This window comes from Palaemon carinicauda, chromosome 3 (assembly GCF_036898095.1).
Source record: "Palaemon carinicauda isolate YSFRI2023 chromosome 3, ASM3689809v2, whole genome shotgun sequence".
NCBI lineage: Eukaryota > Metazoa > Arthropoda > Malacostraca > Decapoda > Palaemonidae > Palaemon > Palaemon carinicauda.
In genome coordinates this window covers 130,998,557-131,011,131 of record NC_090727.1, presented here as the reverse complement: position 1 = coordinate 131,011,131, position 12,575 = coordinate 130,998,557, and the positions used below count along the sequence as shown (strand labels likewise).

Here is a 12,575-nt window from a genome sequence, read left to right as displayed (position 1 = left end):
GAGAGAGAGAGAGAGAGAGAGAGAGAGAGAGAGAGAGAGAGAGAGAGAGAGAGAGAGAGAGAGAGAGAGAGACGTTGAAAATCAAAAGAAACGAATATAAAAACAAGGATCTTAGGATTTATCACTTTTGAAAGGGTAGTAACACCCACTAGAGTACTTTAATCTTTATTCACAATTCCATTTATTCAATCAACCTCTTCATAAACGTTATCATCTAAGCTGCTAACGCTATGGATATCTCTAAATGTTCCATTATTATCTTTTAAACCCACGTCCTTGAAACTAACAGCACCATTTACACTCAGAAGAATATTTGCTCCTTTAGCGCTAGCTCCGAAACCCTTTCCTCCAACGACCACCTGGAATTTGACATTCTTCCCCTGGGGGTGACCTGGGTGACCCCTACTTCCTCCTGGGTCGTTGCTTTCCATCTGGCTCTTATTTGTCGGTTTCAGGCTTGACCTGCTGCGCCTTCTGGGGCAACACAGGTGGAGGATTATCATCATGGTGATAACGGCCACTATTGCAGAAAGGATGATAAGAGATGATACCATGATGGTGAATTTATACGTCCCCATTGAATAGTTTCTCTTGGGTGTCCTGGAGGTTGGATGTTGATGGAGGCCACCGGAACAATGTTCACGCTTCTTTGCCACTCATGAGTTTTAAATCAGTTTGTTTACATTTGCTTATCGTTAAAAAGTCGTAGAATGTTGATGAGTGGCGCGTTTTTCGCACTTATATGTTTAAAACCAATTTTAGATTTGCTTATCGTTAAAAAGTCGTAGAATGTTGATGATTGACGTGTTTTTCGCACTTATAAGTTTAAAATCAATTTTAGATTTGCTTATCGTTAAAAAGTCGTAGAATGTTGATGATTGACGTGTTTTTTGCACTTATAAGTTTAAAACCAATTTTGGATTTGCTTATCGTTAAAAAGTCATAGAATGTTGATGAATGACGAATCTTTTGCACTTATAAGTTTAAAATCAATTTGTTTACATTTGCTTATCGTTAAAAAGTCGCAGCATGTTGATGATTGACGTGTCTTTTGCACTTTTGTTTAAAATCAATTTTAGATTTGCTTATCGTCCGAATGTTGTAGAATGTTGATGATTGACGAATGTTTTGCACTTAGTTTAGAATCTATTTGTTTACATTTGCTCATCGTTTGAAAATCGTAGAATGTTTATGATTTACGCGTCTTTTGCACTTTGGTTTAAAATCAATTTGTTTACATTTGCTCCACGTTAAAAAGTCTATTGCTTCACCGGTCGCACGAATCTTTCGTTACTCAAACTGGTTGGCTCTGAAGTCGAGCGACGCTTCACCGGAACATGTCTGATTTTAAGGTTTCCTGTTTTTGGTACTGTCATGTTTACTCGTGGAGGGTCGGAAATAATGCCATATAATTATTGTTTATTGCAACTGTTGGATTCTTACAGCGTTATGCAACCATTCCACTTGTAATTAGAATTCTCGATACTGTTTTGTTACTTAATATATCTTTTCAAATATTTTTTTAAGCATATAATTTGAAAGGATTAATGAGGTGGAATCATTTAAATATACAGAAACTATGATTTCTAATAAAGCATCTTTAGAATTTGAGTCTAATGAACGATTGGAAAAAAAATAATAATACAATGGCTATGTTAGGTAAAATTTGGAAATCAAATCTCTTGAAATTACATATAAAAATCAGGCTATATATCAATTTAGTGAGATCGATGTTACTGTATGGACTTGAGTCGTGGTATGATAATGAAACAATATCCAACAGATTTTGTAGATTTGAGAACAAACCCCTCAGAAAAATATTGGGAGTTGAATGGCAGGTCAGAATTAGAAATTAAACTACAAGAGAGATTACTCAAGTGCCATAAGTGGATGAGATCATGATGAAGGGTAGATGGAGATGGTTTGGGCATGCTCTTCGCACTCCCCAATAGAGATTAGTTCAGCAAACTTTCAACAAGGCACTAAAACAGTTGGAAGACCGATGCTTACATGGCTGAGGACTATGAAACGTCAAGTAGATGGCGATGAATGGAAAAGTATTGATTTAAAACCTCCAGATAGAAATGAATGGTGAAATTTAACTGAGGCCCTTTGCGTCAAAAGGCGGTGGAGGAGATGATCCTGATATAATTTGAATATTTTGCTTATTGCTTGATTTTGAGGTACCAATTTTAAATCTTTCTCTACACTATATATATATATATATATATATATATATATATATATATATATATATATATGAATATATATATATATATGTATATATATATATACATATATGTGTGTGTGTGTGTGTTTGTGTGTATAACAGAATGCATCGCCATACCGTGACCAGGTGGATAATGGATGAATAACCACAATAATATATTTGATAGAATACTGTATTTTTTAACTAAACAAGCCAAGTCAAATAAACTGACTTATTAACTTGACTTTTTGATGCTATTATTCAGAGTATACATACAACAATAGTATATTCAGTGATTCAAGCAACCCGGATCTAGCTATATTAGAATTTGGAGGGGGGGGGGCAAGGGGGGGGGGGCGTGGTTGTGGGTGTTGTTTGGTGTTTTATTCTTTTACACGAATATAAACTGGAGATAGAAATATTAGTATCCTGTTTTGTATGCTCTTGGGTGATGATAATATGACTTCTTTTGGTTCATTTCCTGAAGAGTGTTTTCAGTTTGGATTTTAATTTCCGTCAATGCTGATAACGATAATAACAATGATGTTAATAATTATGGTATTAATGATAGTAATAATACTATTGACAGTTATCATTTATTATTATTATTATTATTATTATTATTATTATTATTATTATTATTATCATTGTCTTTCTGCCTTCCATAGTCTTTTAGCTATGGTTGTGTTTTAATTTATATGAACATATTTCGTGAATGAGATCTTCAAAAACATCAACAACAACAAAAACAACAACAACAACAACAAATGCAGCCGTTTCTTGTCCAATGCAGGACAAAAGCCTCAGACATGCAATCAAGTATTGTCTGTGGTTTGGCCATTTCATCCCCACGTTGGGCAATGCCTATTAATGATGGTGGGAGACTTCCCTCTGATCGCTCACAGCAAACCAACATAGTATGGGTGCCCCTGAATAGTACAGCTTTCACCACTTTAAGGTATCCCCATTCTCAATTAAATTACTCTCCGCCTGTCTGTCTCTTTGTCTGTGTGTAGGATGAAAATCCTTTAGGATATCACAGAATCTCAATTTGGTTTTGCCTCAAGATTTATTCGTGGGGATCCACCCGTTTTAGGAAGCTGTTATGGCTCTTGGTCCCGACCTATAATTACATCATGACACCCATTAAGGATGATCTATAATTCAGGACCCCTCCCCCTCTCCTCCCCCCTCCTCCCCCTACCCCAATAGCTGTGACTTTAAAAAGAAGCTCTGTGGATTATATCTCAACCGAAACCAATAGATCTGATTGGCTGGTGGGATAAAACTAGGTTTGGAAAATGTCGCCTCGTGATTGGTTGCTTGTTCTCGTGCCCTGCAACGGGTCTTCTTATTGGTTGCTGGGATAGGGTAGGGTAAGTTGATCCACTCTGTAGTGTTAGTGGTATTTGCTTCTGCTGCTGCTTCGTTAAATATAGACTTAGTGTTCAATGTTGGACTGAGCTTGATGGTTAAGTTTGATGAATAGATTCGAATCCTTTTCAATATATATACCGTATATATATATATATATATATATATATATATATATATATATATATATATATATATATATATACTGTGTGTGTATGTATGTATGTATGTGTTTGTGTATGTGTGTATATACATACAGAATATCTCTCTCTCTCTCTCTCTCTCTCTCTCTCTCTCTCTCTCTCAATCAATCAATATATATATATATATATATATATATATATATATATATATATATATATATATTTATATATATATATACATATATGTGTATAATTATATTCAGATACATACGGACTCCTACAGACACACACACATGACTTTCATATTCGAGTAATTAAGAGTTTTATTTTTAGTTTTAGGAATGAAGTCAACTTTATATACTATTAATATATATATAAATATATATATATATATATATATATATATATATATATATATATATATATATATATATATATATAAAAGCTATATATTTATTTTTATCATATGCTTCTAAATCCTCTTAGAAGTCGATAAGTTGCGGGAGGGATAGATAAGTCGTGGGCGGAACTAATACTTTGTAATAATTCAAGAAGAGGAAAGGAGACTCGGCTATTCAGGCTCGAGGGAAAAGCAGTACAGCATTCCGACCTTTCTGTCACTTGGCCATAGAGTCCAACGGAACGTTTTTTTTCTCCTTCCCCGCTCGCTACGCACTGAAAATAAACGCTATGATTCGAAAGATAATTCATCTGTGGTATTATCCGTGGCGTGTCTAAAAAGTTGACTAATTTTCAAAGTTTGGCCGGCGCAAGTATTGTAGTGGCGCGTCCGTAGATCTTAACCCCCCCTCCACCCCTTCCTAGGGGGCTAAAACGAAAAGTCTAACCCCCTTCCTTTTCTTTAAAATTACCCCCCACCCCCTCACTTACCAATGCTAATGAAAAAATGGTTCAGAACTCGTAAATAAACACCACCTTTGGATGGGAAGAGGGGAAGGGGGTGGGTGTAGGCTAGTAGGTTCTGTTTACTGGGGGGGGGGCTCATACCCCCGTTACTTAAGAAACGTGATCTTGATCTTGAAATGTAAGTGATACGCGAACTCATTGATGGAATACATTATTTTTTTTTAACATTGTTGTACATCAGTCAATAGTGTGTTGCTTCCCCCCCCATAACCCCTCCCCCTCCCCCTCCCCCTCCTATGCCCCCCTCACGTGGGACCTCAGTAGTTCGAAGTTTATGGGTCTTAGGAGATAAATTGTAAATTGAGGCGAAAGGGGAATTAATACTGACTTCTATAATTTCCTTTTTGTATTTTTAGTTTCTAATTTTTAAAAAAAAATTTCGGGTTTTATATTAAATTCTCGCTTATTTAAGGAGGTTTTTAAAATACATTTACTTCTTCACTTTATTTTTTATAGGTAAACAGCATCTATAATTTCCTTTTTATATTTTTAACTTCTATTTTTTTTTCTTTTCGGGTTTTATATTAAATTCTCTCTTATTTAAGGAGGTTTTTAGAATACATTTACTTTTTCACTTATGTTTTATAGGTAAACAGCATCAGGTTATTAAAGTCTTCATAGTGTGTTGAGGGTGTATTTATTTGGCTTATCTTAAATACATTCCAATTATTTTATCGCTAGTTTGCCCCAATTTGGTTTATGAAATTAATTATAATTTCGGAAGCTTATGTTATTTAAGATTATATATGTCGTTTTTTATTTCTTTAAATGGTGTGATATTTTTTGGATGAATTTGGGTTTAGTTAACAGAATAATGGCTGAATGAAATAACCCACACTGTATGAAAAATTAGATTTATTGAGCTTTCGAAAGGAAAGCATTTTGTTTTCTGAAGAGGAAGAGAGATGGTCCCTTCGAAAGCTTAATAAATTTAAATTTTAATGCATTGTGGGTTATTTTATTTATCATAAATACACTGAAATTATGTATTTTAAAGAATAAAGGTTGTTTGGATAATTAAATGCGTCTTAATTTTTTGAAGTATGAAAAAGATAGCAACATTTACTTTCTTCTTCTTCTTCTTCTTCTTCTTCTTCTTCTTCTTCTTCTTCTTCTTCTTCTTCTTCTTCTTCTTCTTTTTGTAAACAAAGAATTTTTAATACCATTCACAAACTTAATTTTCATTTTAACTATATGTGAAAAAGTTATTTAAATCTTCCATATTTTAAACTTCTTCTTCTTCTTCTTCTTCTTCTTCTTCTTCTTCTTCTTCTTCTTCTTCTTCTTCTTGAAACAAAGCATTTTTAATACCGTTCACAAACTTAATTTTTATTTAAACTACGTGTAAATAAGTTATTTAAATCTTCCAATTTTAAAACTTTTTTTTCTTCTTTTTCTTTTTTTCTTCTTTTTCTTTTTTTTCTTCTTCATTTTCTTCGTCTTCTTATTGAAACAAAGCATTTTTAATACCGTTCACAAACTTAATTTTCATCTTAACTACGTGTGGATAAGTTATTCAAATCTTCCATTTTTTAAACTTCTTCTTCTTCTTCTTCTTCTTCTTATTCTTCTTCTTCTTCTTCTTCTTCTTCTTCTTCTTCTTGAAACAAAGCATTTTAATACCGTTCACAAACTTAATTTTTATTTAAACTACGTGTAAATAAGTTATTTAAATGTTCCATTTTTTTTAATTCTCTGCGTATTTCATCTGTTCACAGAACGAATAATAGAAAAATAAAATGACCTCTCCTATTCCTTCAATATTAGACCCCAAATGGAGAGAAGAAGAGAAATGAGGATGAGGGGTTACTCGAAGCAACTGGTAAATAACCTGTGATAAGAAAAAGAAACATACGTGACCTATTAGGTTTAAAGGTCGCTCATGAATGGCAGAGGCAAGGGACAGTGACATTGCCCTAGCAATCAGGACAATACCCTAGAGACTGACCATATATTATATGATCAGCGCCCAAGCCTCCTCTCCACCCAAGCTAGGACAAGGGAGGACCAGGCAGTGGCTGCTGATGACTCAGCAGATAGACCTATAAGCTCCCCCAAAACCCCCCCCCCCCCCAACCTTAGCTCACAAGGATGGTAAAGTTGCAGACACTAATGGCACTAACGAGGCTGAGCGGGACTCGAACCCCCAACTGGCAAACACCAGGCAGAGACGTTACCAATCAGGCCACAGCGGCTGGGAAGAAACAGCCCTCGTGCGAATTGGTGACTTGGAACTGCTATACACTGTTAAAAATTTGCATTAAGAAACGGCAAATGCCTGGCAACATTTATTCCAGTATTTTTACCCCTTTTAAAAACGGATATATTGACGTAAAGGAGTGATATTACGGTCACCAACCCGTAAAATATAATAACAACGTAAGATAAAATTACGGTCGCCTGTATTTTACTGAAATACGGCTGAGAACAGTATATTTTTACGGAGAATTCCCGATTAAAATTACGGGGTTTTAATAGTGTGGCCTATCTAGAGATGCAAATAGAACTGAAATTTAAATTTGTTTCTATTATGGATATTTCGAGACTGAAGTAGTAAGCGTTTTGACTCCCATGACTGAAAGGGACTAAATCAGGCTGGCTGGGCCACATTGTTAATAAAACCGTAATTTTAATCGGAAATTTTCCGTAACTGTTCTCAGCCGTATTTCAGGAAAATACAGGCCACCTTAATTTGTACTCTACTTTGTTATTATCTTTTACGGGTTAGTGACCGTAATATCATTTGTTTACGTTATTATATCGGTGTTTATAACGGTAAATGTCTGGCAACATTTATTCCAAGATTTTTACCATTTTTTACGGAAAAATTTTAAGTGTATTCTTGTTATACTTGGCAAACCAGATTGAAATGGTATTCGGGGCTTTTATTAGAAAAATCCAAGAGACATTTGTGTTATGACAACCTGTTGAATATTATTCGCGTCATTATTCCATTAGTCATTTCACACTCTTGATAATTTTCAAGTAAGATTTTGATGTCATTTCTGCTAAGAATTAGTCTGTAATGATTTATTTATAAAACTGTGTGAGTCTATAGCGTTCGGTTAATAAAATTCCTGTTTCGAAATCGAGAAGGTGCACAACTATGGCTTCATCTTCAGTAATAATAGTAATTATCACGTTTAAGACTTGCCATTTCGAGTCTCTCTTATATCATAGCATTCTGCTTTTCCAATTAGGGTTGTAGCTTAGCAAGTAATAATAATAATAATAATAATAATATCTCACGCCATTGGTAAACCAGTGATTAGATCATGCACCAAAAAAGTAAACATTTGCTAGACATTATATTTTGGCTTTATGACAATATATTAAACTTAATTTTGAAGAGAAATTCATGTATATTGTCAAATTCTGCTGGTGACCAGAACATCTTTTTTGTGGGACCTCTAAAGATGCACCTTATCCCTCTTCTTTTCACATTTCTTCATCTTTTTCTTTTATCATAAAGTCATTCCCAAAGGTCCTTCATCATAGTTATCAGACTGGGGCTTCCGTCTCGGGACTCCTAAGTCCACACATAAACCATATTAGTTTCTTATCGGCCCCAGGTGATAGGTGTCACTGCCCCTCCCCCCCCCACCCTACTCCCCTAATATTCCTAGTCATCTCCCCTTTCCTCACCTCCTTCTACTCTCTGTTCCTCCTACCCTCTGCTCCTACTACCGTCACCTTCTACCCTCTGGTCTTCCTACCCTCTGGTCTTCCTACCCTCTGGTCCTCCTTCCCTCACCTCCTCCTACCCTCACCTTCTACCCTCTGCTCCTCCTACCCTCACCTCCATCTACCCTCTGCTCCTCCTACCCTCACCTCCTCCTACCCTCACCTCCTTCTACCCTCACCTCCTACCCTCACCTCCTCCTACCCTCATCTCCTGCCCTCTGGTCCACCTTCCCTCACCTCCTCCTTCCCTCTGGTCGTCCTTCCCTCACCTCCTCCTTCTCTCTGCTCCTCCTACCCTCACCTTCTACCCTCTGGTCCTCCTACCCTCACCCCCTCCTACCCTCTGGTCCTCCTACCCTCACCACCTCCTACCCTATGCTCCTCCTACCCTCACCTCCTCCTACCCTCTGCTCCTCTTACCCTCACCTCCTCCTACCCTCTGCTCCTTTTACCCTCATCTCCTCCTACCCTCTGCTCCTACTCTCTGCTCCTCCTACCCTCACCTCCTCCTACCCTCACCTTCTACCCTCTGGTCCTCCTACCCTCACCCTCTCCTACCCTCTGCTCCTCTTACCCTCACCTCTTCCTACCCTCTGCTCCTCCTACCCTCACCTCCTCCTAACCTCGTCTCCTCCTACCCTCACCTCCTCCTTCCCTCACCATCTCCTACCTTCTGCTTCTCCTATACTCTACTCCCCCCTACCCTCTGCTGGGCTTAGAAGAAGAGGAAGACGCGATGGGGAGGGGAGAGGTGGGGGTGGAGGGTGGGGGGAGAGGGTAAGATAGAAAAAGGAAGTTGCCTTAACCCGCCTTGCATCTCGGGAGCGAGTCTTAATCGGGTTTATCGGGTGGCAGTGGCGGTTTATCGGCCGCGTTTTATTGTTTCCTTCATTACTCTTGTTCGGGAGGATGAGGGATGGAGGCGGTAATAAATCCTCCGTTAGGATGTCATGGCCTAATGAAAATATTGTCCTCCCCTCCCTCCTGCTCTCTCTCTCTCTCTCTCTCTCTCTCTCTCTCTCTCTCTCTCTCTCTCTCTCTCTCTCTCTCTCTCTTTTTTTTTTAAGGAAAACATATGGGTAGCATGGATTATTTAGATTTTTTTTCTTTCTTTCTATAAGTTTCAATGCAGATTGCGAAAATGAAATGAGTGTTTCTCTCTCTCTCTCTCTCTCTCTCTCTCTCTCTCTCTCTCTCTCTCTCTCTCTCTCTCTCTCTCTCTCTCTCTCTTAAGGAAAACATATGGATAGCGTGGATTAGCTAGATTTTTTTCTTTCTCTCTATAAGTTTCAATGTAGATTGCGAAAATGAAATAAGTCTCTCTCTCTCTCTCTCTCTCTCTCTCTCTCTCTCTCTCTCTCTACAAGTTTCATTGTAGATTGCAAAACGGAAATGAGTCTCTCTCTCTCTCTCTCTCTCTCTCTCTCTCTCTCTCTCTCTCTCTAAGGAAAACATATGGGTAGCATGGATTAGCTAGATTTTTTTTCTTTCTCTCTGTAAGTTTCAATGTCGATTGCGAAAATGAAATGAGTTTCTCTCTCTCTCTCTCTCTCTCTCTCTCTCTCTCTCTCCTCTCTCTCTCCTCTCTCTCTCTCTCTCTCTCTCTCTAAAGAAACAGGAATATGAATGGGTAGGGAGGGAGAATGTAAAAAAGCTGAAGTGCAAATTATGTCTTGATATTTTTAACCATATTTATGGCTTCTGTCTTGATGGCTTTCCTTATTAAGATAGAGAATGTCGGGGAAATTAGTCTTCTAATAATGGATGCTGATATAACAGTGAAAGATATTCTCTGTGAATATTATTGTTATTATTATTATTATTAATGTTATTATTATTGTTATTATTATTATTATTATTATTATTATTATTATTATTATTATTATTATTATTACTACTTGTTGGAAAAGCAGAATGCTCTAAGCCGTGGGGCTCCAACAGGGAAATATAGCCCAGAGAGGAAAGGAAATAAGGAAATAAACGATATAAGAAGTAATGAACAATTGACAGCATTAAAACATATTTCATATGTAAACTGTAAAAATTCAAGTCAGCCTATTCCATGCAAAAACATTCCACAACTTGGTCACAGCTGGAATAAAACTTCCAGAGTACTGTGTAGTATGTTTAGGATAATTTCAGCTTTTATTGTTTGAACATTTTGAATAGTAGATATTTTTTTTTTATTTCCTTCACCTAAGCTTGTTTATATCAAATGTAAACTTGGTCCATTTTTGAAATTTTGTTATAGTCGACCTTTTCTATTAATCTTCCATTGATTGTTTCAGTAAGGAGAAATATCTGATCAGTATTTTAAGTTATTCTAAAAACAGAACATTTTATTCCAGTAAATTCGTTTTATAACTGGAAATTGGTCACGCAAGTAATTTTTTTTCATCAGCTGAATATCCACATGAGGAAAATTTGTTCATACAATAAAGAATTTCTCACAAAATCGATTTTTTAATTTTTTAATTTTTTTTTTCATTTTGTTTTTTGCAAACCAGAAAATTTTATATATAAACAAACTTTTGTTAAGACCTTGAGAATTTGCATTAATAATTTGCTTTGCTGGTGGAATTTGACTTGATTATTAGAAAAAAAAAAATGGATTATGCCGAAAATTTTCAACATACCTTATAAAGTGCCTCTTAGAAAATATGGATTCTACAACCGGAAAAGTTTCAAGCTGATGGAACTCTTTTTCCCCGAAAATACTGAGTCTTCTGAAAATAATTACATCCTAAAATTCTATCCTTATTTTGGAAATTTTCTCAGAATTTTTTCAGTTTTGAAAATTTTGTATTTTTATATTAGTCTTGATTTGTGTAAATATTTTAAAGAATATACACCGATCAGAATATGGTAACTTGAAATTGCTAACCAGAATTTACCAATGTGTATATTCGAAAGAAATATTCTCAGATGGAAATTCCCTAATTTGAAATTCCCTTATTTGAAATTCCCTCATTTGAAAATGATCTATGCCAATAACCGCATCTTCATAATTGCGACTTCAAATGTTTGTTCTTTGGAAGCGTATTCAGAAATTATAAGAAAACTTTGTTTATAATATGTGTATTTTACTATTTGAATGTTTTATTCAAAACGAGATTATTACATTTCCATTAGAGAAGTAGTATGATACGAGAGGGTACAGTATGGTGGTATTAAACTTTCCAACTTTTCTTCATGAAAATGGACCGACCAAGGAGGCTTCCTGTTAAAGATTAATCTTCTGATTTAATTTTTTTTTTCCATATATCTTTTCAAAACGTTTATACCAAAAAACACTAGAATGAATACAATAATCACTAGTGTGTATCTCAAAAATATACTTTATGTAATTAAACCCTCTACATTCTGGTTTTAAACCTTGATTAGTAACCAGGTTTTAATATGTGTTTTGTATGTCTGTGTATCTCGAAACCTCACTGTAATATGTAATTAAACCCTCTATCTACTGGTTTCAAACCAAGATTAGTAACCAGCTTTTAGTATGTGTGTGTATGTATGTGTATCTCGAAACCTTAATGTAATATGTAATTAAATCTTCTATCTCCATTTTTAAACCCATTTCAACATCAGTAAACAGCCTTTATTATTATTATTATTATTATTATTATTATTATTATTATTATTATTATTATTATTATTATTATTATTATTATTATTATTATTATTATTATTATAAATCATCTATCTCCAGTTTTTAAACCCATATCAACATCATTAACCATCCTCTAGTATGCATTTCTATGTCTGCTAGACTCTGCATGAATCATCACTAGTTGCGCCCATCCATCTATTTACATCAACGTCTCATAGTTTACCTTTTTCGATTCCCAATATATCATCTCTTTGTGCCCTTCCCTCCCTCCTCCCCCCATCGATAAAGGACTTCCGCCTTCCCCGTTCACGGATCGACGCGTCCTTCCTATTATCAACGCCGCCACCACTACGAGATGCAATGCATCTACGACGTCCTCTTTTTTCCTTCTTCTTCTTTCCTTTTCCCTAAAGGCTTAAAGAGCATCGAAATTAGGCAGCATTGGCTGCTGCCAATTCCATCCTTTTCTCCCACGGATCCCTGCCTACCCTTGATCACCTATCCCCCTACCTCCCTAATCTCTCTCTCTCCCCCTCTCCCCCCTTTTTTTGGTACAGTCTCCAGGGAATCCTACGTGAAAAAAATCTCTCAGATTGCCTTTAACTCCCGAGATGATTTTCCCGTTTTC

The 12,575-nt window shown here is 36.0% G+C and overlaps 1 protein-coding gene across 1 annotated transcript; it reads left to right on the top strand.

The window, feature by feature from the left end:
• Window positions 1-504: 504 nt before the first annotated feature.
• LOC137634132 (uncharacterized) lies at window positions 505-8,959 on the top strand. The gene is made up of 3 exons (XM_068366371.1): window positions 505-558; window positions 6,421-6,475; window positions 8,226-8,959. Exons 1-3 carry the CDS (start codon window positions 505-507, stop codon window positions 8,957-8,959), a joined length of 843 nt encoding a protein of 280 aa, XP_068222472.1.
• The last annotated feature ends 3,616 nt before the right edge of the window (window positions 8,960-12,575 follow it).

Bases quoted from the DNA above. Each gene is read 5' to 3' on its own strand.
- LOC137634132 (XM_068366371.1), top strand. From the start codon at position 505: ATGGTGATAACGGCCACTATTGCAGAAAGGATGATAAGAGATGATACC. The intron at 559-6,420 runs GTGAATTTATAC...CTTCAATATTAG, and splicing joins TAAGAGATGATACCATGATG to ACCCCAAATGGAGAGAAGAA. The intron at 6,476-8,225 runs GTAAATAACCTG...TATCGGCCCCAG, and splicing joins GGGGTTACTCGAAGCAACTG to GTGATAGGTGTCACTGCCCC.